This window comes from Oncorhynchus keta, chromosome 7 (assembly GCF_023373465.1).
Source record: "Oncorhynchus keta strain PuntledgeMale-10-30-2019 chromosome 7, Oket_V2, whole genome shotgun sequence".
Lineage (NCBI taxonomy): Eukaryota > Metazoa > Chordata > Actinopteri > Salmoniformes > Salmonidae > Oncorhynchus > Oncorhynchus keta.
The window spans coordinates 26,024,685-26,048,884 of NC_068427.1; the positions used below are offsets into that span (position 1 = coordinate 26,024,685).

General features: G+C 43.5%; 1 protein-coding gene across 1 annotated transcript; it reads left to right on the top strand.

Annotated features, from left to right (window-relative positions):
* The first annotated feature begins 1,425 nt into the window (after positions 1-1,425).
* Positions 1,426-23,070, top strand: LOC127931024 (uncharacterized). The gene is made up of 2 exons (XM_052521789.1): positions 1,426-2,086; positions 22,949-23,070. The coding sequence occupies exons 1-2, from the start codon at positions 1,486-1,488 to the stop codon at positions 23,068-23,070; spliced, it is 723 nt and encodes a 240-aa protein (XP_052377749.1). The 5' UTR covers positions 1,426-1,485.
* The last annotated feature ends 1,130 nt before the right edge of the window (positions 23,071-24,200 follow it).

A 24,200-nucleotide genomic window follows, 5' to 3' on the forward strand; every position in this document is an offset into this window, starting at 1 on the left:
ACGCCCTCGTCTCATGCCTCACCGGGAAAGCCCTGGAATGGGCCAGCGCTGTGTGTAGAAGGGAGGATGCGGCGTTGGACCATTTTGAGGAGTTCAACCGCCAATTCCGGATAGTATTCGATCACCCACCTGAAGGCAAAGCAGCGGGTGAGCTCCTCTATCATCTGAGGCAGGAGACGAGGAGTGCACAGGATTTTGCTTTGGAGTTTAGGACCTTGGCTGCCGGCGCTGGATGGAGCGACAGGGCCCTGATCGACCATTACCGTTGTAGTCTACGCGAGGACGTCCGTCGGGAGCTGGCCTGTAGAGACACCACCCTCACCTTCGACCAGCTGGTGGACATGTCCATCAAGCTGGACAACATGCTGGCTATTCGTGGACGTCTAGATCGGGGTCTGGTTGTTCCATCTCCCGAACCTATGGAATTGGGAGGGATGGTGCGCGGGGAGACCGGAGGGGGTCCGCCCTGGAGCACCATTCATGGTCGCAGAGGGCACACTGCTGGTCGGTGCCGGGTTGGTTCCTCTGGGAATAGAGAGGGCAGGCAGGGCATTCTGGCGTCACCCCAGGTGAGTAGGCATCATTCTCATCCAGAGCCCTCTGCTGCATGCTTTTCACTGCATTCCCAGTATAAGGCACTAGTTGATTCAGGTGCGGCTGGGAATTTCATTAATAAAAGTCTAGCTCATAGTTTAGGGATCCCTATTATTCCTGTGGATATGCCTATCCCTATTCATGCCTTAGATAGTTGACCATTAGGGTCAGGGTTTATCAGGGAGGTTACCGCACCTTTGTGTATGATAACGCAGGAGGGTCACAAGGAGAAGATTAGTCTTTTCCTTATTGATTCTCCTGCGTATTCTGTGGTGCTAGGCCTACCCTGGTTAGTTTGTCATAACCCCACTGTTTCTTGGCCACAGAGGGCTCTCACGGGGTGGTCGCGAGAATGCTCAGGTAGGTGTTTAGGGGTTTCCGGTGGAAAGTCCAGACCAGGTCTCCACCGTGCGCATTCCCCCCGAATATGCCGATTTGGCTCTCGCCTTCTGTAAAAAGAAGGCGACTCAATTACCACCCCATCGAGGGGGGGATTGTGCGATAGATCTCCTGGTAGACGCTGCATATCCCAAGAGTCACGTGTATCCCCTGTCGCAAGCGGAGACGGAGGCTATGGAGACATATGTCTCTGAATCCCTGCATCAGGGGTTCATTCAGCCATCCATTTCACCCGTCTCCTCGAGTTTCTTTTTTGTGAAGAAAAAGGATGGCGGTTTACGCCCGTGCATTGATTATCGAGGTCTTAATAAAATCACAGTGAAATATAGTTACCCGCTACCTCTGATCAATACGGTCATTGAGTTAATGCACGGGGCACGATTTAAAAAAAAATAGGATCTCAGGAGTGTGTACAATCTGGTACGTATTAAGAAGGGTGATGAGTGGAAGACAGCATTTAGCACTACCTCAGGTCATTATGAGTACCTGGTCATGCCATATGGGTTGATGAATGCTCCATCAGTTTTCCAATCATTTGTAGATGAGATCTTCAGGGACCTGCACGGGCAGGGTGTAGTGGTGTATATCGATGATATTCTGATATACTCTGCTACACGCGCCGAGCATGTGTCCCTGGTGCGCAGGGTGCTTGGTAGCCTGTTGGAGCATGATCTATATGTCAAGGCTGAGAAATGCTTGTTTTTCCAACAATCCATCTCCTTCCTAGGGCATCGGATTTCCACTTCAGGAGTGGAGATGGAGAGCGACCGCATTACAGCCGTGCGTAATTGGCCGACTCCAACCACGGTAAAGGAGTTGCAGCGTTTTTTGGGGTTTTCCAATTACTACCGGAGGTTTATCCGGGGTTTTGGTCAGGTGGCAGCTCCCATTACCTCACTGCTAAAGGGGGGCCCGGTGCGCTTGCAGTGGTCGGCTGAGGCGAACAGGGCTTTTGAGCACCTGAAGACTCTGTTTACCTTGGTGCCTGTGCTGGCTCATCCGGATCCCTCTTTGCCATTCATAGTGGAGGTGGACGCATCCGAAGCTGGGATAGGAGCAGTGCTCTCTCAGCGTTCGGGTACGCCACTGAAGCTTCGCCCCTGTGCTTTCTTTTCGAAGAAGCTCAGCCCAGCCGAGCGAAAGTATGATGTGGGGAACCGAGAGCTGTTAGCTGTCATAGAAGCCTTGAAGGTGTGGAGGCATTGGCTTGAGGGGGCTAAACACCCTTTTCTCATCTGGACTGACCACCGCTATCTGGAGTACATCCGGCAGGCGAAGAGATTGTATCCTCGCCAGGCAAGGTGGGCCATGTTTTTCTGTATGACACAGAGGAGCGGTCCATGGATCCCACTCTCATACTCCCAGCTTCGTGTCTGGTGGCGCCGGTAGTGTGGGAGCTGGACGCGGACATTGAGCGGGCGTCACGTGCAGAGCCTTCTCCCCCTGAGTGTCCAGCTGGTCGTCTGTACATTCCGTCTGCTGTCCGCGACCGATTGATATATTGGGCTCACACGTCACCCTCCTCTGGTCATCCTGGGATAGGTCGGACGATGCGCTGTCTTGAAGGAAGGTACTGGTGGCCCACTTTAGCTAAGGATGTGAGGATTTATGTTTCTTCCTGTTCGGTGTGCGCCCAGTGCAAGGCTCCTAGACACCTGCCCAGAGGTAAGCTACAACCTCTACCCGTTCCTCAACGGCCATGGTCGCACCTGTCGGTGGATTTTTTGACTGATCTTCCACCTTCACATGGTTACACCACGATCCTGGTCGTTGTGGATCGGTTTTCAAAGTCCTGTCGTCTCCTCCCTTTGCCCGGTCTCCCTACGGCCTTACAAACTGCAGAGGCCCTGTTTACACACGTTTTCCGGCACTATGGGGTGCCTGAGGATATAGTGTCTGATCGGGGTCCCCAGTTCACATCAAGGGTCGTTCATGGAGTGGTAGGCGTTCATGGAGCGTCTGGGGATCTCGGTTAGTCTTACCTCAGGTTTTCACCCCGAGAGTAATGGGCAGGTGGAGAGAGTTAACAAGGATGTGGGTAGGTTTCTGCGGTCTTATTGCCAGGATCGGCCGGGGGAGTGGGCGAAGTTCGTGCCCTGGGCAGAGATGGCTCAGAACTCGCTACGTCACTCCTCCACTAACCTTACTCCCTTTCAATGTGTATTAGGGTATCAGCCGGTTCTGGCTCCTTGGCATCAGAGCCAGACCGAGGCCCCTGCGGTGGACAATTGGTTTCGGCACGCTGAGGAAACCTGGGAGGCAGCCCACGTCCACCTTCAGCGTGCCATAAGGCGCCAGAAAATTGGCGCAGACCGTCGCCGCAGTGAGGCCCCAGTGTTCGCACCAGGGGACAGGGTCTGGCTCTCGACCCGAAACCTGCCCCTTCGCCTGCTCTGCTGGAAGCTGGGTCCGCGGTTTGTGGGGCCGTTTAAAGTCCTGAGGAGAGTGAACGAGGTATGTTATAGATTACAACTACCCACTCATTACCGTATTAATCCCTCGTTCCATGTGTCTCTCCTCAGGCCGGTGGTGGCTGGGCCGCTCCAGGAGGCTGAAGTGCGTGATGTTCCTCCGCCTCCTCTAGACATCGAGGGGGTTCCGGCGTACTCTGTTCGATCCATTTTGGATTTGAGACGTCGGGCGAGGGGCCTTCAGTACCTCGTGGACTGGGAGGGGTACGGGCCGGAGGAGAGATGCTGGGTTCCGGTGGAGGACGTGTTAGATCCTTCCATGTTATCAGAATTCCATCGTCTCCATCCGGATCGCCCTGCACCTCTCCCTCCGGGTCGTCCCCGAGGCCGGTGTCGACCCGCAGCTGGAGCCGCGCGTCAGGGGGGGGTACTGTCACGACTTCTGCCGAAGTCGTTGCCTCTCCTTGTTTGGGCGGTGCTCGGCGTTCGACGTCACCGGTCTTCTAGCCATCATTGATCCTTTTTTCATTTTCCATTGGTTTTGTCTTGTCTTCCCACACACCTGTTTTCAATCCCATTCATTACCTGTTGTGTATTTAACCCTCATGTCTTTGTCAGAGATTGTTTATTGTCAGTGTAGTGTTGTTTGTTGTATAGGTGCGCGTCGGGTCTTCGTACCCATATTTTGTTTATGTTCTTTTCCTGTTTAGTGTTATGGAGCATGTTACTAGGACATTATTAAAAGACTCCATTTTACACTCCGTTTGACTCTCCTGCACCTGACTTCCCTGCCACCTATACACATATGCCTGACACTCGTACCCCTGTACATCGACTCACCACTGTGTATGTAGCCAAATTATGGTTACTCATTGTGTATTATTTATTCCTCATGTTATATTTTATATATATATTTTCTCTGCATTGTTGGGAAGGGCCCGTAAGCATGTCCCTGTTGTTAACAACGAAGCATGTCACAAGTACGTCACAAATAACTTGTCATTACATTTGACACCGGCAGGATCTGTGGAGTTTGTCAGAATCAAAAGAAAGATCACAGGAGTAGTTGGTAAAATCTTATTTTAAATTATTCACAGCTGTAATGGCAGCCAAATATGCCTCCACCAAGTAGCTCAGTTGGTATAGCATGGTGCTTGCAACACAAGGGTTTTGGGTGCGGTACTCACAGGGGACCAATATGAAAATACATGCACTCACTACTGTAATTTGCTCTGGATAAGAGTGTCTGCTAAAATGAAAATATATTAACATGGGGTTTAACTATTACTGAACAAAAATATAAATGCAACATGGAAGGTGTTGGTCCCATGTTTCATGAGCTAAAATAAGATTCCAGAAATGTCCCATATGCACAAAAAGCTTATTTCTCTTAAATGTTGTGCACAAATTTGTTTACATCCCTGGTAGTGAGCATTTTATCCTTTGTCAAGATCATCCATCCACCTGATGGGTGTGGAATATCAAGAAGCTGATTAAACAGCATGATCATTACACATGTACACCTTGTGCTGGGGACAATAAAAGGCTACTCTAAAATGTGCAGTTTTGTCACACAACACAGTTTTGAGAGAGCGTGGAATTGGCATGCTGACTGCAGGAATGTCCACCAGAGCTGTTACCAGAGATTTGAAGGACCTCCACATCTGGCTTCTTCACCTGTGGGATCATCAGAGGAAAAACTCATTCTGATTGACTGGGCCTGGCTCCCCAGTGGGTGGACCTATGCCCTCCCAGGCCCAACAATGGCTGCACCCCTATCCAGTCATGTGAAATCCATAGATTAGGGCCTAATGAATTCATTTCAATGGACTGATTTCCTTACATAAACTGTAACTTAGCTAAATCTTTCACATTGTTGCTTGAAGTATTCATATTTTTCAAAATGTGAAGACTGTACAAAGGGGATGTAGACTTTCACTTGGCACTGCAACTGAGCCAGACCATGTAACATGTCAATAATACAGTGTTATGTATGTGATTTCCTCTTGGCATTCAAGCTTTCATCAAAACACAACATTCGGTGAGTGAGAAACTCTAAAAGGCTTTGGAGTAGATGCTTGAAGTGAAAAGATCCATGTACATACAGTACACACTGTGCATCTTTTTTTGTACCCACCAGTATCTTTAACCTGATCCTCAGTGTACTCAGACTGGGTTACGCAATATGAATTACACAACTCCACAACGAGATCATCTCTAAATACCAATCATTTTAATTATGTTGTAGAAATACCACTGACACTGTTCCCAGACTTCTATGTTCACAATCAGTCACACAAGATCAGGCTTGGCTGACAACTGTTTATTTTCCCAAATACTAAATGGGAGCCTGAGGATATTATGATTCATCCCAATTTATCTCTGACTTCAAAGGCTCTGCTGGGAATCGATTGTGTAATATTTCCACCGTTTCTATTTAGAAATAGAGCCTTGCTTATCAGAGAGAGAAGCTATTCCTCACACAGAGAGACAAAGAGACACGTTGATGCATAACAATGCAACTTCTTTTCCCACTGTGCAAAAACTGATTCAATCAATGTTTTTTCCCAGAAAAAAAATCTGTGATGACGTTGAAACAACGTGGAAAACTGAGTGGATTTGAAAAAAGTAATCAATGCAAGGGAATGTTGTCTTTTACACCCAACTTATAACCTAAATCAACATACATGGTACATTTTTTTGTTGATTTCACATTGAATTCATGTTAGTTGACAACTCAACCAAATGTAAATCACAACTAGACATTGAACTGACATTTTTTTGCGTTGTTCGTAACTTGTTTTGTACATAATGTTGCTGCTACTGTCTCTTACGACAATAAAGAGCCTCTGGACATTAAAACTGCGATTACTCACCTCAGATTAGACAAAGATTTTTTCTTTAATGAGCTGGACGGGAGGAATATACTACAGACACCCGACCAGGCCCAGATCCCCGTCATTTGCTGGAGAAGGAAATGGAGATAACACAGAAAAAGATCAGGGTGCCTTGTGAGGATGAGGCGACGAGCGGCTAATCTGCCTTTGTCTTCCATCCTGCTAGCTAACGTTCAATCGCTGGGAAATAAATGTGACAAACTGAAAGCAATATCTCACCAATGGGACATTAAAAACTGTAATATTTTATGTTTCACAGAGTCGTGGCTGAACGACGACATTAAGAACGTACAGCTGGCAGGATACACTCTATCAGCAGGATAAACAGCAGCCTCTGGTAATACACGGGGCGGGGGCCTATGCATATATGTAAACAACAGCTGGTGCATAATATCTAAGGAAGTCTTAAGGTTTTGCTCATCTGAGGTAGAGTAGCTCATGATAAGCTGTAGACCACACTATCTACCTAGAGAGTTTTCATCTGTATTTTTCGTAGCTGTCTACATACCACCGCACTCCGATGCTGGCACTTAAACCACACTCAATGAGCTGTATACCACCATAAGCAAACAGGAAAATGCTCCTCCAAAGGTGACACTCCTAGTGGCCGGGGACTTTAAGCAAGGGAAACTTAAATCAGTTTTTCCTCATTTCTATCAGCATGGTAAATGTGCAACCAGAGACCACCTTTACTCCACACACAGAGATGCGTACAAAGCTATCCTTTGCCCTCCATTTGGCAAATCTGACCATAATTCTATCCTCCTGATTCCTGCTTGCAAGCAAAAAACCTCCCTGGGATAGGCGTCCTGCCAGCGGGACATCTGTCGACAACTTCCGGTGAAATTGGAGGGCGTGCAATTCAAATAAATAATCATACAAATGATGGATATTAAACATTTAGGTACATACTGTACAAGTGTCTTATATCAGTTAAAAGCATTTAAAGTATTTTTCATCTAACTGCATTGTCCGATTTACAATAGGCTTTACAGCTAAATGCATGCCAAGCGATTGTTTGAGGACGGCGCCCCACATCAAAATATTTTTTAACCAGCACAGGCTTCGTAAAATCACAAATAGCGATTAAATATTCAATTACTTTTTGAAAATCTTCCTCTGATTTGCAATCCCAAGGGTCCCAGCGACAACATGCATGGTAGTTTTGTTAAAATCCTTCTTTATATCCCAAAAAGTTTGTTTAGTTGGCACCATTGATTTGAGTAATCTACTTGTTCAACATGCAGAGAGAGATTCCAACTTTGTTTAAGCAAGTCAAAATACGTTTCTCCGACGCTCGTCAGATGTGGCAGGGCTTGCAAACTATTATAGACTACAAAGGGAAGCACAGTCGAGAGCTGCCCAGTGACACGAGCCTACCATACGAGCTAAATAACTTCTATGCTTGCTTCGAGGCAAGTAACACTGAGAGCATGAGAGCATCAGCTGTTTCGGAAGACTGTGTGATCACACTCCGCAGACGATGTGAGTAAGACCTTTAAACAGGTCAACATTCACAAGGTTGCAGGGCCAGATTGATTACCAGGATGTGTACTCTGAGCATGCGCCCAAGAACACTAAGGTAACCTGCCTAAATGACTAGCGACCCGTATCACTCTCGTCTGGAGCCATGAAAGGCTTTGAAAGGCTGGTCATGGCTCACATTAACACCATTATCCCAGAAACCCTAGACCCACTCCAATTTGCATACTGCACTAACAGATCCACAGATGATGCAATCTCTATTGCTCTCCACACTGCCCTTTCACACCTGGACAAGAGGAACACCTATATGAGAATGCTACTCATTGACTACAGCTCAGCTTTCAACACCCTAGTGCCCTCAAAGCTCATCACTAAGCTAAGGACCATGGAACTAAACATCTCCCTCTACAACTGGATCCTAGACTTCCTGACAGGCCACCCCCAGGTGGTAAGGGTAGGTAACTACACAACCGCCATGCTGAACCTCAACACGGGGGCCCCTCAGTGGTACGTGCTCAGTCCCCTCCTGCACTCCCTGTTCACTCATGACTGCATGGCTAGGCACAACTCTAACACCATCATTAAGTTTGCTGATGACACAACAATGAGACAACCTATAGGGAGGAGGTCAGAGACCTGACCGTGTGGTGCCAGGACAACATCCTCTCCCTCAACGTGATCAAGACAAAAGAGATGATTGTGGACTACTGGAAAAGGAGGACAGAGCATGCCCCCATTCTCATCGACGGGGCTGTAGTGGAGCAGGTTGAGAACTTCAAGTTCCTTGGCGTCCACATCACCAATAAACTAACATGGTCCAAGCACACCAAGACAAAACCTATTCCCCCTCAGGAGAAAATATTTGGCATTGGTCCTCAGATCCTCAAAAGGTTTTACAGCCTCACCATCGAGAGCAACCTGGCGGGTTGCATCACTGCCTGGTATGGCAACTTTTCGGCCTCCGACCGCAAGGCACTACAGAGGGTAATGTGTACGGCCCAGTACATCACCAGGGCCAAGCTTCCTGCCATCCAGGACCTCTATACCAGGCGGTGTCAGATGAAGGCCCTAAAAATGTTCAAAGACTTCAGCCACCCTAGTCATAGACTGTTCTCTCTTCTACCGCACGGCAAGCGGTACCGGAGCGCCAAGTCTAGGTCCAAGAGGCTTCTAAACAGCTTCTACCCCTAAGCCATAACACTCCTTAACAGCTAATCAAATGGCTACCCAGACTATTTACATTGTCCCGCGCCCCTTCAACAACGCTGCTACTCTCTGTTATTATCTATGCATAGTCACTTTAATAACTCTACCTACATCAGGGGTGTCAAACATACGGCCCGCGGGCCGGAACCGGCCCCCAAGGAGGTTCGATCAGGCCCGCAGGATAATTTGAAAGTGGAAAAAATGCATAAAAGACATGGAATTAATATTCTTAATTCGCTGCAATTCATGGATTATCCGCTAAGGGGCGCACTCTTTCCATCAGAGTAGAAGACAAGCCGCATCACTGAGACAGACTGAAAACAGCAGACGGTATCAATGCGCCATCTGCTGCTTGTTACGACGTTGTTAATACCTTGGTCTCTACCTCTCCGCTACACCCTCATTAGCCAAAATGTCGTTATCCAAACGGAGAAAAGTAGATAAGGAGTGTAGAATTTTCAAAGAAAAATGGACCACGTCCTATTTATTTACAGAGATGCACGGAAAACCTTTGTGCTTGGTGTGTTTGCAACAAGTTTCGGTATTGAAGGAATATAATATTCGACGCCACTACGAGACTCATCACAGCGAAAAACTAGACTAACACCTTTAAAATGCTGCCTTAGATACTGTTTGCATTGAAAGAATACAGCTCTGTGAAGATGAATCCTTACTGTGGTGATTTAAAAAATGTTAGTCAGCAGCTTCAAAACAAAAGTTGTGTGATGGAATTCTACTGTTCATACAACTCCATAAATTTTCAGTATGTATTGTATGTGTATATATGTTTCATGTATGAAGTTTACAGATTTACAGGACAGGCGAACACTTTCTTCATTACACATTTAAAATCACTCTCCTTAGTTTGTAAGGTGTACGCAGGGATTACATTTAGATTGTATATGCGTATGTGTAAGTGGTTTAAAAATTCCTTTCTTTAAAAGTCTCATTTAATCTTAAAGTGCATTACTATATTTTTTCAGTACCAATTAAAGTTTTGTGCCTTTGTACAATCAGTGGGATCAGTTGCAATGCATATTTGTGAATGATAAAAGTAAATTGCACATTTGTCTAAGGAAATATGAGGTGTTTCATGAAATGTTTTGTAAAAGGATAGTTCATTAAATTTCAATATTTTCCTAATGTTCTTGTGCTTCTTTACACCAAAACAAAGGAAAGACATGATATTTTGGTTATTTATAGCAGAGTATGGTATAATTTTAATGGTCCGGCCCACTTGACATCTCCCTAGGCCGTATGTGGCCCACGATGCGAAATGAGTTTGACACCCCTGACCTACATGGACATATTACCTCAATTACCTTGACACCGGTATCCCCTGTATATAGCCCCGCTATTGTAATTTACTGCTGCTCTTTAATTATTTGTTACTCTTATCTCTTGCAGGTATTTTCTTAAAACTGCATTGTTCGTTAAGGGCTTGTAAGTAAGCATTTCACTGTTGTATTCGGCGCATGTGACAAATACAATTTGATTTGATTTTGATGTATTTTCACAACGACCACAAAATACCACACCTAACGTAATTTCCAAGAATTTAAATATTCAAACCATGCACAAACGTTCTGGTAATGGGAGCACAACTCTTAAATCTTGTTAGTTTTTAAGTATAGGAAAAAGTATTGGATGATGATGTGTTTTTGTTTATGGTTCATTTTACAGTGATTTGTCCTGCTATTGGCCAAGCCTTGTTGCTTTGCATCAACATCAGAAAGGAATGCTCTGGCCCCGTACCTACAGACTTCATAAATAAAGATGTGTAGACAAATTATGCATGATGGCAAACATGACCGAAATGTGAGCTGTGTATTTAATAGCATGCTGTTTTGACTCTCTGGCAGGATAACAGAGGTATTATTATCGTGCTGCCTGCCCAGTCTCCCCAAACAAACTCACACTCGCTTAATTAAATCCTCTATTCAAAACATGTTTATGGAAAGAAAGAAAATCTCAGGTCCTTTCAGACAGCTTTCACTCCATCAGGGGATAAAAGAGGGGGGGTAAAACATCGAAATACAAATAATGAGTGTGTTTGCAACACTGCCTGTCAAAAGCTGAGCGGAGTGCGTTTAGTACTATTTTACAGTTACAAGCTGATAGACAAATATAATTCATGTTTATTGTCCTAATAAAAATTGTTTGGCATTCAGGGTTGCATGTCCCACATTTTGTGGTGGGAGAAGCTGAGGAGAAGGAGGAAGCCTCCTTACTAACCATGACATGTCAGGGATGAGGGTTATGGTGGGTTTCCTGTTGCTTGTTCTCACCACTCAATATTATTCATGAAGTTTTTGTTTTGGGTGTCAGAATAAACATCCAATAAGCCTCTGGATTTTTCCATTGACTTTGCATTGTGTGAGTCAATGTGTGAGATATATGGTATGAAGCACCTTGAAGGAATCTCTGCATTGTGTTGGATTTTGTCCTTGAATAAGAATTCAGTTCCTACCAATGACAAGATGTTGCATGTTACACCTTCCATACACTACCCTCTGGTAAACCTGTCTGGATTTTATCATACCAGTATATTGAGTGAGCCAGTTCCAAATGGTAGTTAACACTTACATTGTCAACTTACCACTTGCTGTTACTGTGGACCAAATAAGTGGAGGAAACTTCTAGTGTGCACTTGTAACACATCCATCACAGCATTATTCATATTTGGCATGAAGGGGCCTTCGTAAGTGTGAACAGCTATGGCATGCTGGCTAAATCCTGCCTAAATGCTATTCAGCTTTTTGTTTTATTCCACACCATTAATGATGTGATATATGGGCTATGCCAGAAGGGTGCCTGCACCAGAGGCTCTGTGTTGTAGTGAACTGACAGGCCTGCTTCAATGGACAACTTTCAAGTGGAGCTTGGTGTTGGAATAAGGACTCTGATTGGATGACGAATGGAGACATATTGCCCTAGGCGACACCTGTCATGTGTTTCAAATGCCATGCTATTACTACAGCAGTCAATCTCAGTCTGTCTATAGGACTGGTTGTGGAACGAGCTGAATAAAACAAATGCATATTCTCTGGAACATGCATTTCCACTATCCACAGAAAGCACATTCAATACTGCAGCATCCGATTGTCAGTGGTTTCCCATGACAATAGGAAAACCAGCTATTACATCCACTTAGGTTTGGCTCCAGACACCACATATCTTCCCATTTAGTGGCGTCCATCTTGAAGGGGGAGAGGGGTAATGGAATGCAGGGAAGGATGGTAGCCCTGAGAATGTCTGTAATGAGAAGCAGACTATGGGGGGGTAGGAAACCTATTGTTGTCCACAGGTTTCCTTAACCTATCTCTTCTCGCATCCCCCCCTGCAGGCCCAGAAGTCCATGAATATTTAAATAGGAAAGTAACTTCCTTAAAACATCAATCAGAATCCATCTATTAAATTACTGGATCTAGATGTGAGATCTGAGGTCCACCCATACGTCGTCAGCAGCTCCTGATGAGAAGAAAAACTAGCAGCGCCCATGGCAAAATCTTATGAATATTCCAACCATGTGGACAATGAGTCAATACAAAACAGGCTTTCTAAATGTTTGGCAGACCTTCAAGGGAATGATATTGGACATAATTGTGGGTAGGTCCATATTGAAAGAGAATCAGAATACCATTAAGGTATAACTTAAGACTCAAAAGAAAGACATGGCAGAAAGTCAAAGTAATCCCTTTGATTGAGGAGAACCTCAGTATCCATGCATGAAAATTAGACTAAATTCAATATTCTCCCATAACTATTACTTGGCTGAATACAGAGGCCATCTTAAACTATTACCTTTTATTGAACTGGTTCAATCTTTGTCAGAATGATCCCTGAAGCAAGAATTTGTGTCCAGAGAAAGTGGAGCACATAAATCGTAAGAGAACGAAATCTAGTGAAGATATGGTGCATCTCTGCTCAGAGTTTCCAGTAATATGAGGTCGCCAGAATCTTTTCTCTGGTGATGTCATCAGGTGGAAGATAGACAGTGAGAGTGTGAGAAAGATGAAGATAGATATATAGAGAAAAAAAGAGAGGTGTGTGAGAGAGATACAGGAGATAGGCAACAAAGACTACATTATGACACCTGTTCAAAAGCATTCTACGGGGGCCCTCCAAATGAAATAAAGAAATAAATATGACTCACATTAACTCCCATTGGCAAGGCATCAGTTGATAGGAGGTGTGTTATTTAGTGGTTCTGACATCTGTCAGTGAGTGATCGCACACAATAGCACACGATCCACACAACCACAACAACACACACAGCCTGAGGAAAGTCTTCTTTTGAATAGCTGTTTCTGAGAGGAACCTATCTGATGTTAACAAGAGCCAGACACATCAGCTAGAGTGCTATTCTTGGCAGCCAGCACTGGTTCCTCTATGAAAGACAGATCCTGCAGCAAAACTAGACGTATCATGACCACTGGAGTGGTTGGTTAATAAAATGTTTGGCTTTCCTATTATATATATACGTATTATGGCACCTTGGTTCTGATTTGGCCGTGCTAATTAAATTAATCAGTCTCTCAACAGATGTAGTGTATGGTGTAGGTAGCGTGATGGGCTTGGGTAATGCAGACCTATGAAATACCATAACCACAGTGGGGATTGGAATAGGGACCCAGAGGAGGGAGTGCTGGGCTGAGGGAACGGCAACATTCAGCTAAACCACTGCTTTAATTATCTACATGGAATGATTTGTTTGTGTCGGATCATTGGTCCTGCATGCTACCAAAGACTTCACCCATGAGCCCCTCAAACCAAACTGCTGTGTTCAGGAACTACTACCACTACTCCATTTCAAGAGCAGTGAGAGAAAGTTTAGACAGATTTAAGTAGTTTTAGGACTAATATCACTCCTCTCCTTTTATTTTGTGGAAAATATATAACAATTAATTTCACTGAAGATGTTTCAAATCAAATCAAATCAAATTTTATTTGTCACATACACATGGTTAGCAGATGTTAAATGCGAGTGTAGCGAAATGCTTGTGCTTCTAGTTCCGACAATGCAGTGATAACCAACAAGTAATCTAACTAACAATTCCAAAACTACTGTCTTATACACAGTGTAAGGGGATAAGGAATATGTACATAAGGATATATGAATGAGTGATGGTACAGAGCAGCATACAGTAGATGGTATCGAGTACAGTATATACATATGAGATGAGTGTGTAGACAAAGTAAACAAAGTGGCATAGTTAATGTTCAGAAATGTAATGTGATGTAAGCTACATGACAGTAAAAGCACCAAATTAAGATGAACCTGATCGACCAGTTAGTTGTGGGAATGTCTCATGTAAGACTACAGAGTCATGTGGAAGCACTAAAGTCCAGTGAACTTTACTTCTGATACTCTATGGCTAACTTGGATATCAAAGGGTGTAGGAGGGTTTTAACAAAGTAGTGTACTGTATGTCTGACACTCTCTGCCAAAAACTAGACTGACTTTTATAGAAGTAAAGAGAGTAGTGACTTTGCTTTAAAGTATCATTAAGATGAATAATATACAGCTCATTCCAAACAACCAGAAAGTGACGATGGTTAAATATTGTGAGAGTTGAAAAGGACCTGTGATGTATTAAGACTTGTGTTTCAAGTTAAAAAAACTAGCTATCAGGAAGTGAAGGATTCCCCCTCGGGAGTAATCAAAAACATTATCTTTCCACTGCCAGCCATGCTGACATCAACTCAGTTGTGTTGTCAATCCATTTGAATCAAATTACGGAGCTATTTCAAACAGTCTGTTTTGAAACGTAAAATGACATGTCTGAAAGACCTCACGGTTCACATCAGAGGAGCTGGTTTCAATCAGCTCCTCAAACAGTACAATATTTTAAGTTGTCTTTGGAGCGTTGCTTCTTTATAAAAGCCTTTCCACCCAATGAGGTGGAGATGAGCTGAGGGGGGGCATGGCAACATCATAACAGCATGATACATTCGTTAACGTGAGGAGGGCAGCCAACAATGCCAATACACTGTGCATATAAAATATGAAATAGTTAATCAAATCTGAATCAAATGGGGAAAATATTAATTTGCTCATCTCATGTGAATCTGAAGTCAGAATGTGGATCAAAGGCCTTGTATTGGGTGATATCTGATCCGACTCTATCCTCCCTGATGAACACACTAAGCTATGGGAACTCCTCCTCCTTCCCTGATGACTCGGTGATTCATGAGCCATCCCTTGAAGCCTGGAATTGGCATGCTGTTTTAAAGTCAAGATACGAGAAATCTGACATGAAGCTCACCCTAATATCAGCACATGGTATGAATTAGTCCTCCATGTATTGTTACTTGTTTGATTGTGCCTGTATGAAGATGGATTCTCTTGATGAGATAACTCAGACAGTAACCCAATGTAAAAATGTGCTTACACATTGAAGTGATCAGTGTCCAGTGAACCTTACATAAGACCTGACAGATGATGTCATGACAATACAGAGATTAACAACCACTAAATGTTGACCTAGCATTATATCAATGTCATTGAGAGCAAGCTGGTCCTGAAAAGTATTAGCTAGGTTTGTAGTTAGTAAGGACATCCATCCCAGATGCATACGTGGCTAATGGTCACCTATCATCAAAGTTTGGAAACAGAGGGATCATTTCCCCTCCTGGCTGTGCAGTGTAAAGCTCCTTAACACATATCCCATATGTTCCGGTCCTGTGTGTGTCATAAACGTGTTACAAGCAGCGCAGCCACAGTCGCCCATCCTGACACACAATCACAGCGCTCCCACGACTCACCTAAATCTGGGGCGCTCTCAGCACCTTTACACAATCGGAACGGTTTATGTTGTTGTGAGCAGCCTCCAGGAAATGAAGCATTAAAAACAGTGATATATGTTCAAAATGTCCATAGCTGTTACGCTTCTGATTTATTTCGAACCAAGGTTGAGAGTCATTGTCCAGGTATATTCACAATTGAAATGTCAAAAAAAGTGTTCCTATGTTGCTAATGCTGCTTTGGCATGTTGGCCTAGTGCCAATGTTTTCTTTTTAATCATTTACAGTAATATAGGTGAAATGAAATATTAAATGGTTGTTTGGTTTGGAACTTTGACTTTGCAATAACAGCTGGGATGCAGATGATGATGGGAGATGAGGAGAGCAGCACACATGGGGTCCCCTTCTGAAGACTGTACTCTACTCACTGTGAGTTAAAGCAATGTGCTACTCTCTCCAAGCCAACACACACTGTAGGGTAGCATCATGGTGTAGCTGGAGGACAGCTAGCTTCCATCCTCCTCTGGGTACATTGACTTCAATACAAAACCTAGGAGGCATATTGTTTTAACCCCATTTCAGAGATTTACACAGTAATTATGACAACTTCTGGAGGACATCCTCCAATCTTATCAGAGCTCTTGCAGCATAAACTGAGGCAAGCTAGCTGTCCTCCAGCTACACCATGATGCTACCCTACAGTGTGCGTTGAATCTACTGTAGACCTTCATTACAAAACAGTGTGTTTTAAAAAATTATTTGGTGACGTGAATATATTTAGTACAGTTTTATCTAAAAATTAACTAATTGTATGTTTCAATATTTCTATTTTTATGAAATTCACCAAGGAGGATGGTCCTCCCCTTCCTCTTCTGAGGAGCCTCCACTGGTCCCTGAAATACACAATTTAAAATACATTTTTAGATGTAATTGATTAAGTAGAAGTCAGTAGCGCTGATGACGATTACTATTTCGGTCTTTTCCTAATCCAGTGTGAGTTTTCCAATCTGATATTTCTCCAACTTGATTTTGCCTCATGATATGATATTTTGCCTCACGGAAACATGACCGAATACAAACAGTGTAGCTATTCTCTCCGCAAGGCAATCAAACAAGCTAAGCGTCAGTATAGAGACAAAGTAGTCGCAATTCAACGGCTCAGACACGAGAGGGATGTGGCAGGGTCTACAGTCAATCACGGATTACAAAATAGAAAACCAGCCCCGGCGCGGACCAGGATATATTGCTCCCAGACAGACTAATCAACTTCTTTGCTCGCTTTGAGGACAATACAGTGCCACTGGCACGGCCCGCTACCAAAACCTGCGGACTCCCCTTCACTGCAGCTGACGTGAATAAAACATTTAAACGTGTTAACCCTCGCAAGGCTGCAGGCCCAGATGGCATCCCCAGCCACGTCCTGAGAGCATGAGCAGACCAGCTGGCTGGTGTGTTAACGGACATATTTAATCAACCCTTATCCCAGTCTGCTGTCCCCACATGCTTCAAGAGGGCCACCATTGTTCCTGTTCCCAAGAAAGCTAAGGTAACTGAGCTAAACGACTACCGCCAGTAGCACTCACTTCCATCATCATGAAGTGCTTTGAGAGACTAGTCAAGGACCATATCACCTCCACCCTACCTGACACCCTAGACCAGGGGTGTCAAACATACGGCCCGCGGGCCGGAACCGGCCCCCAAGGAGGTTCGATCAGGCCCGCAGGATAATTTGAAAGTGGAAAAAATGCATAAAAGACATGGAATTAATATTTTTAATTCGCTGCAATTCATGGATTATCCGCTAAGGGGCGCACTCTTTCCATCAGAGTAGAAGACAAGCCGCATCACTGAGACAGACTGAAAACAGCAGACGGTATCAATGCGCCATCTGCTGCTTGTTACGACGTTGTTAATACCTTGGTCTCTACCTCTCCGCTACACCCTCATTAGCCAAAATGTCGTTATCCAAACGGAGAAAAGTAGATAAGGAGTGTAGAATTTTCAAAGAAAAATGGACCACGTCCTATTTATTTACAGAGATGCACGGAAAACCTTTGTGCTTGGTGTGTTTGCAACAAGTTTCGGTATTGAAGGAATATAATATTCGACGCCACTACGAGACTCATCACAGCGAAAAACTAGACTAACACCTTTAAAATGCTGCCTTAGATACTGTTTGCATTGAAAGAATACAGCTCTGTGAAGATGAATCCTTACTGTGGTGATTTAAAAAATGTGCACTTTAATGTTAGTCAGCAGCTTCAAAACAAAAGTTGTGTGATGGAATTCTACTGTTCATACAACTCCATAAATTTTCAGTATGTATTGTATGTGTATGTATGTTTCATGTATGAAGTTTACAGATTTACAGGACAGGCGAACACTTTCTTCATTACACATTTAAAATCACTCTCCTTAGTTTGTAAGGTGTACGCAGGGATTACATTTAGATTGTATATGCGTATGTGTAAGTGGTTTAAAAATTCCTTTCTTTAAAAGTCTCATTTAATCTTAAAGTGCATTACTATATTTTTCAGTACCAATTAAAGTTTTGTGCCTTTGTACAATCAGTGGGATCAGTTGCAATGCATATTTGTGAATGATAAAAGTAAATTGCACATTTGTCTAAGGAAATATGAGGTGTTTCATGAAATGTTTTGTAAAAGGATAGTTCATTAAATTTCAATATTTTCCTAATGTTCTTGTGCTTCTTTACACCAAAACAAAGGAAAGACATGATATTTTGGTTATTTATAGCAGAGTATGGTATAATTTTAATGGTCCGGCCCACTTGACATCTCCCTAGGCCGTATGTGGCCCACGATGCGAAATGAGTTTGACACCCCTGCCCTAGACCCACTCCAATTTGCTTACCGCCCAAATAGGTCCACAGACGATGCAATCGCAACCACACTGCACACTGACCTAACCCATCTGGACAAGAGGAATACCTATATGAGAATGCTGTTCATCGACTACAGCTCAGCATTTAACACCATAGTACTCTCCAAACTCGTCATCAAGCTCGAGACCCTGGGTCTCGACTCTGCCCTGTGCAACTGGACTTCCTGACGGGCCGCCCCCAGGTGGTGAGGGTAGGTAACAACACCTCCACCCCGCTGATCCTCAACACTGGGGCCCCACAAGGGTTCTGAGCCCTCTCCTGTACTCCCTGTTCACCCATGACTGCGTGGCCATGCATGCCTCCAACTCAATCATCAAGTTTGCAGATGACACTACAGTGGTAGGCTTGATTACCAACAGCGACGAGACGGCCTACAGCGAGGAGGTGAGGGCCCTCGGAGTGTGGTGTCAGAAAAATAACCTCACACTCAAAGTCAACAAAACAAAGGAGATGATCGTGGACTTCAGGAAACAGCAGAGAGAGCAACCCCCAATCCACATCGACAGGACAGTAGTGGAGAGGGTAGTAAGTTTTAAGTTCCTCGACGTACACATCACGGACGAACTGAATTGGTCCACGCACACAGACAGCGTGGTGAAGAAGGCGCAGCAGCGTGTCTTCAACCTCAGGAGGCTGAAGAAATTCGGCTTGTCACCAAAAGCACTCACAAACTTTTACAGATGCACAATCGAGAGCATCCTGTCTCACCGCCTGTTACGGCAACTGCTCCGCCCACAACCGTAAGGCTCTCCAGAGGGTAGTGAGGTCTGCACAAAGCATCACCAGGGGCATACTACCTGCCCTCCAGGACACCGACACCACCCGATGTCACAGGAAGGCCATAAAGATCATCAAGGACAACAACCAACCGAGCCACTGTCTGTTTACCCCGCTATCATCCAGAAGGCGAGGTCAGTACAGGTGCATCAAAGTAGGGACCGAGAGACTCAAAAACAGGTTCTATCTCAAGGCCATCAGACTGTTAAACAGCCACCACTAACATTGAGTAGCACCTGCCAACATACTGACTCAACTCCAGCCACATTAATAATGTAAAAATTGATGTAAAAAATGTATCACTAGCCACTTTAGACAATGCCACTACATATAATGTTTACATACCCTACATTACTCATCTCATATGTATATAATGTACTCTATACCATCTACTGCATCTTGCCTATGCTGTTCTGTACCATCACTCATTCATATATTTTTATGTACATATTCTTTCATTCCTTTATACTGTGTGTATAAGGTAGCTGTTGTGGAGTTGTTAGGTTAGATTACTCGTTGGTTATTACTGCATTGTCAGAACTAGAAGCACAAGCATTTCGCTACACTTGCATTAACATCTGCTAACCATGTGTATGTGACAAACCAAATTTGATTTGACTTGTTGTCCACCAAATCGAAGGATCAGAGAATATATCTAGTACTGAAACCATACAGCTATCTAGCACTGCAGTGCATAAAATGTGGTGAATAGTGGACTCAGAGAGAGAAAGACAATAGTTTAACAGTTTTGAACAAATACATTTCTTAATAAATGAAAGAGAAGCAAGGGTGAGAGAAAGCTAGCTATATTTCTTTTTTTTCTCTTCACTTTCACAGCTAGCTAATGCTGCTAGCTAGTTTAGCCTACTCAAACACCCGGCTCTAACAGAGAGGTTATGTGTTAGGTTAATGTTAAAGCCAAGTTTAGATCCAAAAGGCTCCTTAACAGCTTTTACCCCAAAGGTAGAAGACTGCAGAACAATTAATCAAATGGCCACCTGGACTATTTGTGTTGACACCCTCCCCCCTGTTTTTACACTGCTGTTGCTTGCTGTTTATTATCTATGCATAGTCACTTTACCCCTACCTACATGTGCAAATGACCTCAACTAACCTGTACACCCACACATTGACTCAGTACCCCCGCACATACCCCCTGTATATAGCCTCATTATTGTTATTTTGTGTTACTTTTTTAAATGTTTTATTTTTTACTTCAGTTGATTTAGTAAATATTTTCTTAACTCTATTTTCTTAAAACCGCATTGTTGGTTATGGCTTGTAAGTAAGCATTTCACAGTAAGGTATTTGGGGAAAGTGACAAATAAAATTTGATTTGATATTAGCCAGCTGGCTATAGCTATCCAATAATGGAATTCTTCCAAGTCAGGGTAAGCTTTTGGTTGTATTACTTTATGTCACCTTGATTACTCAAATGTCTCTCGATCTGTGCACCTACTTTGTAAACTCTCATTCATAGGCTAGGTTGTACCAACCTCATGATGGGTGTAGGGAAAATGTTAGTATCCTGTAGTAGTCGTAACCTATCAATGTTACACTGAGCTGGGTGAATAGAATATTAATGACAGTCGTCCACTATTTTGTAATAGAAAATAAGGCCATGCTCATTAAAACATGATCGTCCTCCCTCATCTAGAATGGCACCGACCGCCACTGTCAGGTACCCAATAAGGTTTTATTAAGCACACTGTGATGCATTAATGTGACAGTCTGAAAGTATGGCAGTTGGCAGGATAATGTCAGAGGCAATGCCAGATTCCAATAGCTCACTTCAATTGGCTTCAGATCACTTACATGCTGTGATAGATTGTTATTACTGTCATTTGAATAATTTCCTTACCATTGTAGTCTAGGCAGAGTACCAGTAAAGACAGAAATCATTTGCATTAAACCCAGGAAAAACATGATAATTGGCAGTAATGGGAACATATTTATTTACTTTTACCAACAGCAGCTGTAAACAAATGGCAAGCAAAAAGACAAAATTCACTAAATGAAAATGAGAGTAGAGAGACAACCAAACCCTAGGGAATAATAGTACCCAAAGGTGTCCTGCAGTTTCTACTTTTTTATGTTCTCACCATCCAGCACAGAGAGGCTCATCATAGGTGTATGAAAGGATTAACAAAGGCTTATCATACATGTATACAGGACAGAGAGTGGGGGTCTTCACTACTGGGCCATAAAGAGAGAGCAGCTCTCATCCACCCTCCAGCACGTCCCCTTGTTTGACATCATGTATTGTTAATGAGAGCCAGCTGCCGACAACATTATAACTTAACTTCATATAAGTATAAAAAAAAACATAAAAGTTAGTGCTTTAAACACGTCCAGATTCCTTTGTGTGCCACGGGGCAGAACAGCCTGCTCGTTGTGATTACAATCAATGGTGCCTGTGATCATCAGGGTGGAAATTAGCTCTCAGCCCAGGAGCACAAACACACACACGTGCACACACATGCTTGGATGTGCACCCCCCGGCCTAGGAACACACACACACACGATCATTCGCTATAGCATACATATACACACACGCAAATGGGGCAGGACTTATGCCTCAGACTGGGGATTCATTTTATAAACACTGTGGTTTGCCAGAGCCATGTGTTGGCTGCAGCCTGTCTTATATTTAGAAGCAGCAGTGTACAATATAAAACACGTCAAATTACCCTGATGATGTTTTATTAGTGAAGTCAATCATTTCAGAGTGCCCCCTCCCTGTTTCCAATGACTTAATAGTTTAAGTGCCGAATAGTTTCGACATCCATGCTATTCTTTTACAGTGTAATCAATTTCATGCACCTTCTCGGTTCCTGCCTCCTGTTGGGTTCTCAGAAGGGAAAATGGCTTTAGCAGAGGTATAAAGCACAACAACGGCTATAATTACAATATTATGAGTAATATCAACTTCTGTCGACCTCTTATTACACATAAACAAGTGACATTAATTTGTCTGGTTTTGAACCAGATGTGACCTGATGCTTAGCAGACCTTACATAAGGAACACCCAATTCCAAGCAGTGCAGACATGTGGATTGTATATTCTGATAGGCAGACTGTTCCAGTCAGGAACAATCAGAACTAAATAGAACAGCTTTTCTTTCTCTCTGTTCACTAACAGAAACACACTGCTCTTTGAACCAACTAGATGTTATCACGGTGTATTACCTGTTTCCAGTTGCATGAGACAGATGCCAGATAAACAGATGCCAGGTTGCCCAATTCATTAGTTTATCAAAGCAAAAACAGGGAAGAAGGAGATGAACAGATGTTGTTGAATTGTCAATAATCTTTCTAAGCATTTGAAAGTTATTTTCCATACAATCTTAGGACCAAATCCCTCCTCTTACAAGACAACCTCTCACATAACAACAATCTGCTTGATGTGATCACTTTTTGATTCAGGTGGAACTAAGGAGGAGGTTGATCTTCTATCCATTCTAACATCCTGTGAGTGGATTCCCAACTTCTGAAGTCGACCACTGACCCGGCTCCTTGTCCCCCAGCCCCCACCCCAGGTCCTGCCCTGCCCCTTGCCCTTCCACGGCCCCGGCTGCAGTGTCTGTCCTCTGGGGGGACGGTGACCTCTGACCTGCCTTTGAGGCTCCTCTACCGTCCAGCTCTGTGACCCGGGGTCCTGCCACAGACTTCAGAGGACAGAGAGGAAACACTAGATCTAAAGTTGACTTCCTGGCCACTGGTCACTCCTAAAGCTTTAGGCAAATGTGACATGATGACAAGGGTAAATTATTCCATGACTAGTGGCTGTAACCTGAGTTCAAATCAAATCACAGTTCCCTTTATCTAAACTTTCACTTAGCTTTACGGTATCTTACCTTTCACCTAGTACTACAGTACACAGAATTGTGTATTGACATTTACAGTATGTATTTTACAATCAATATCTGAACGTAACTGGGCTGAATGTTTGAGGAAGTGAGCATGCTAAGATAGATGGAATAGGCCGATAGGGCCTATACCTAACCTCTTAACATTCTAACCTCTTAACATCCTAACCTCTTAACAGCCTAACCTCTTAACATCCTAACCTCTTAACATCCTAAAGTCATTCATTATGAGCAGGTAACATTGGTCAATATTTTTTCTTTCCCAGGAAGGACCATTAAAAAGTCCAAGAGCAAATCTGAGAAGATTATAAACTGCTATTATTCGTCTGGATGATAGTTTCAAACTGATCTCTCTCCACTATGTATGCCTGTTAGTTGAGAAGGATGTTTGGTTAGGAGAGAGGGATGTGGATAATGATTTCTCAGGGGAGGCCTTCTTAGTAAACACTTAGTGGGATCTCAATGGACCTCTTGTTTACCTTTGACCCGAAGCTCGAGGAACTCAATGGCAGGTCCTCCTAACATTGCGTGTTTGTAATTCAACACATTAGGGTAGTGGGTGAAAAGTGAGAAGTGTTGCTCCCACAAAGAGGAGGATCACCTGTGTGATTAGAGAACAATATATAATTTATAAATGTAGAATTGATACAGTATAAGACCATAAAACAGAGGGGTAAACAATGACTACTTTTTGTCATTTGAAATTCATGTCAAATATAGGCTCAATAAAAACCTTTACCCTTCTCCACAAGTGTGCAGAGTTCTGAATATAGAGCTATCCAAATAAAGGGAATTCAGAAAGACATATTCATATTTTTGTCACTTTATGGGTCCTTGAGAATCCATACACTATTCTGTGCATAACAGAGTTATGTTCTGTGTGTGTCTGCAGTGAAAGTGTGCCTTACAG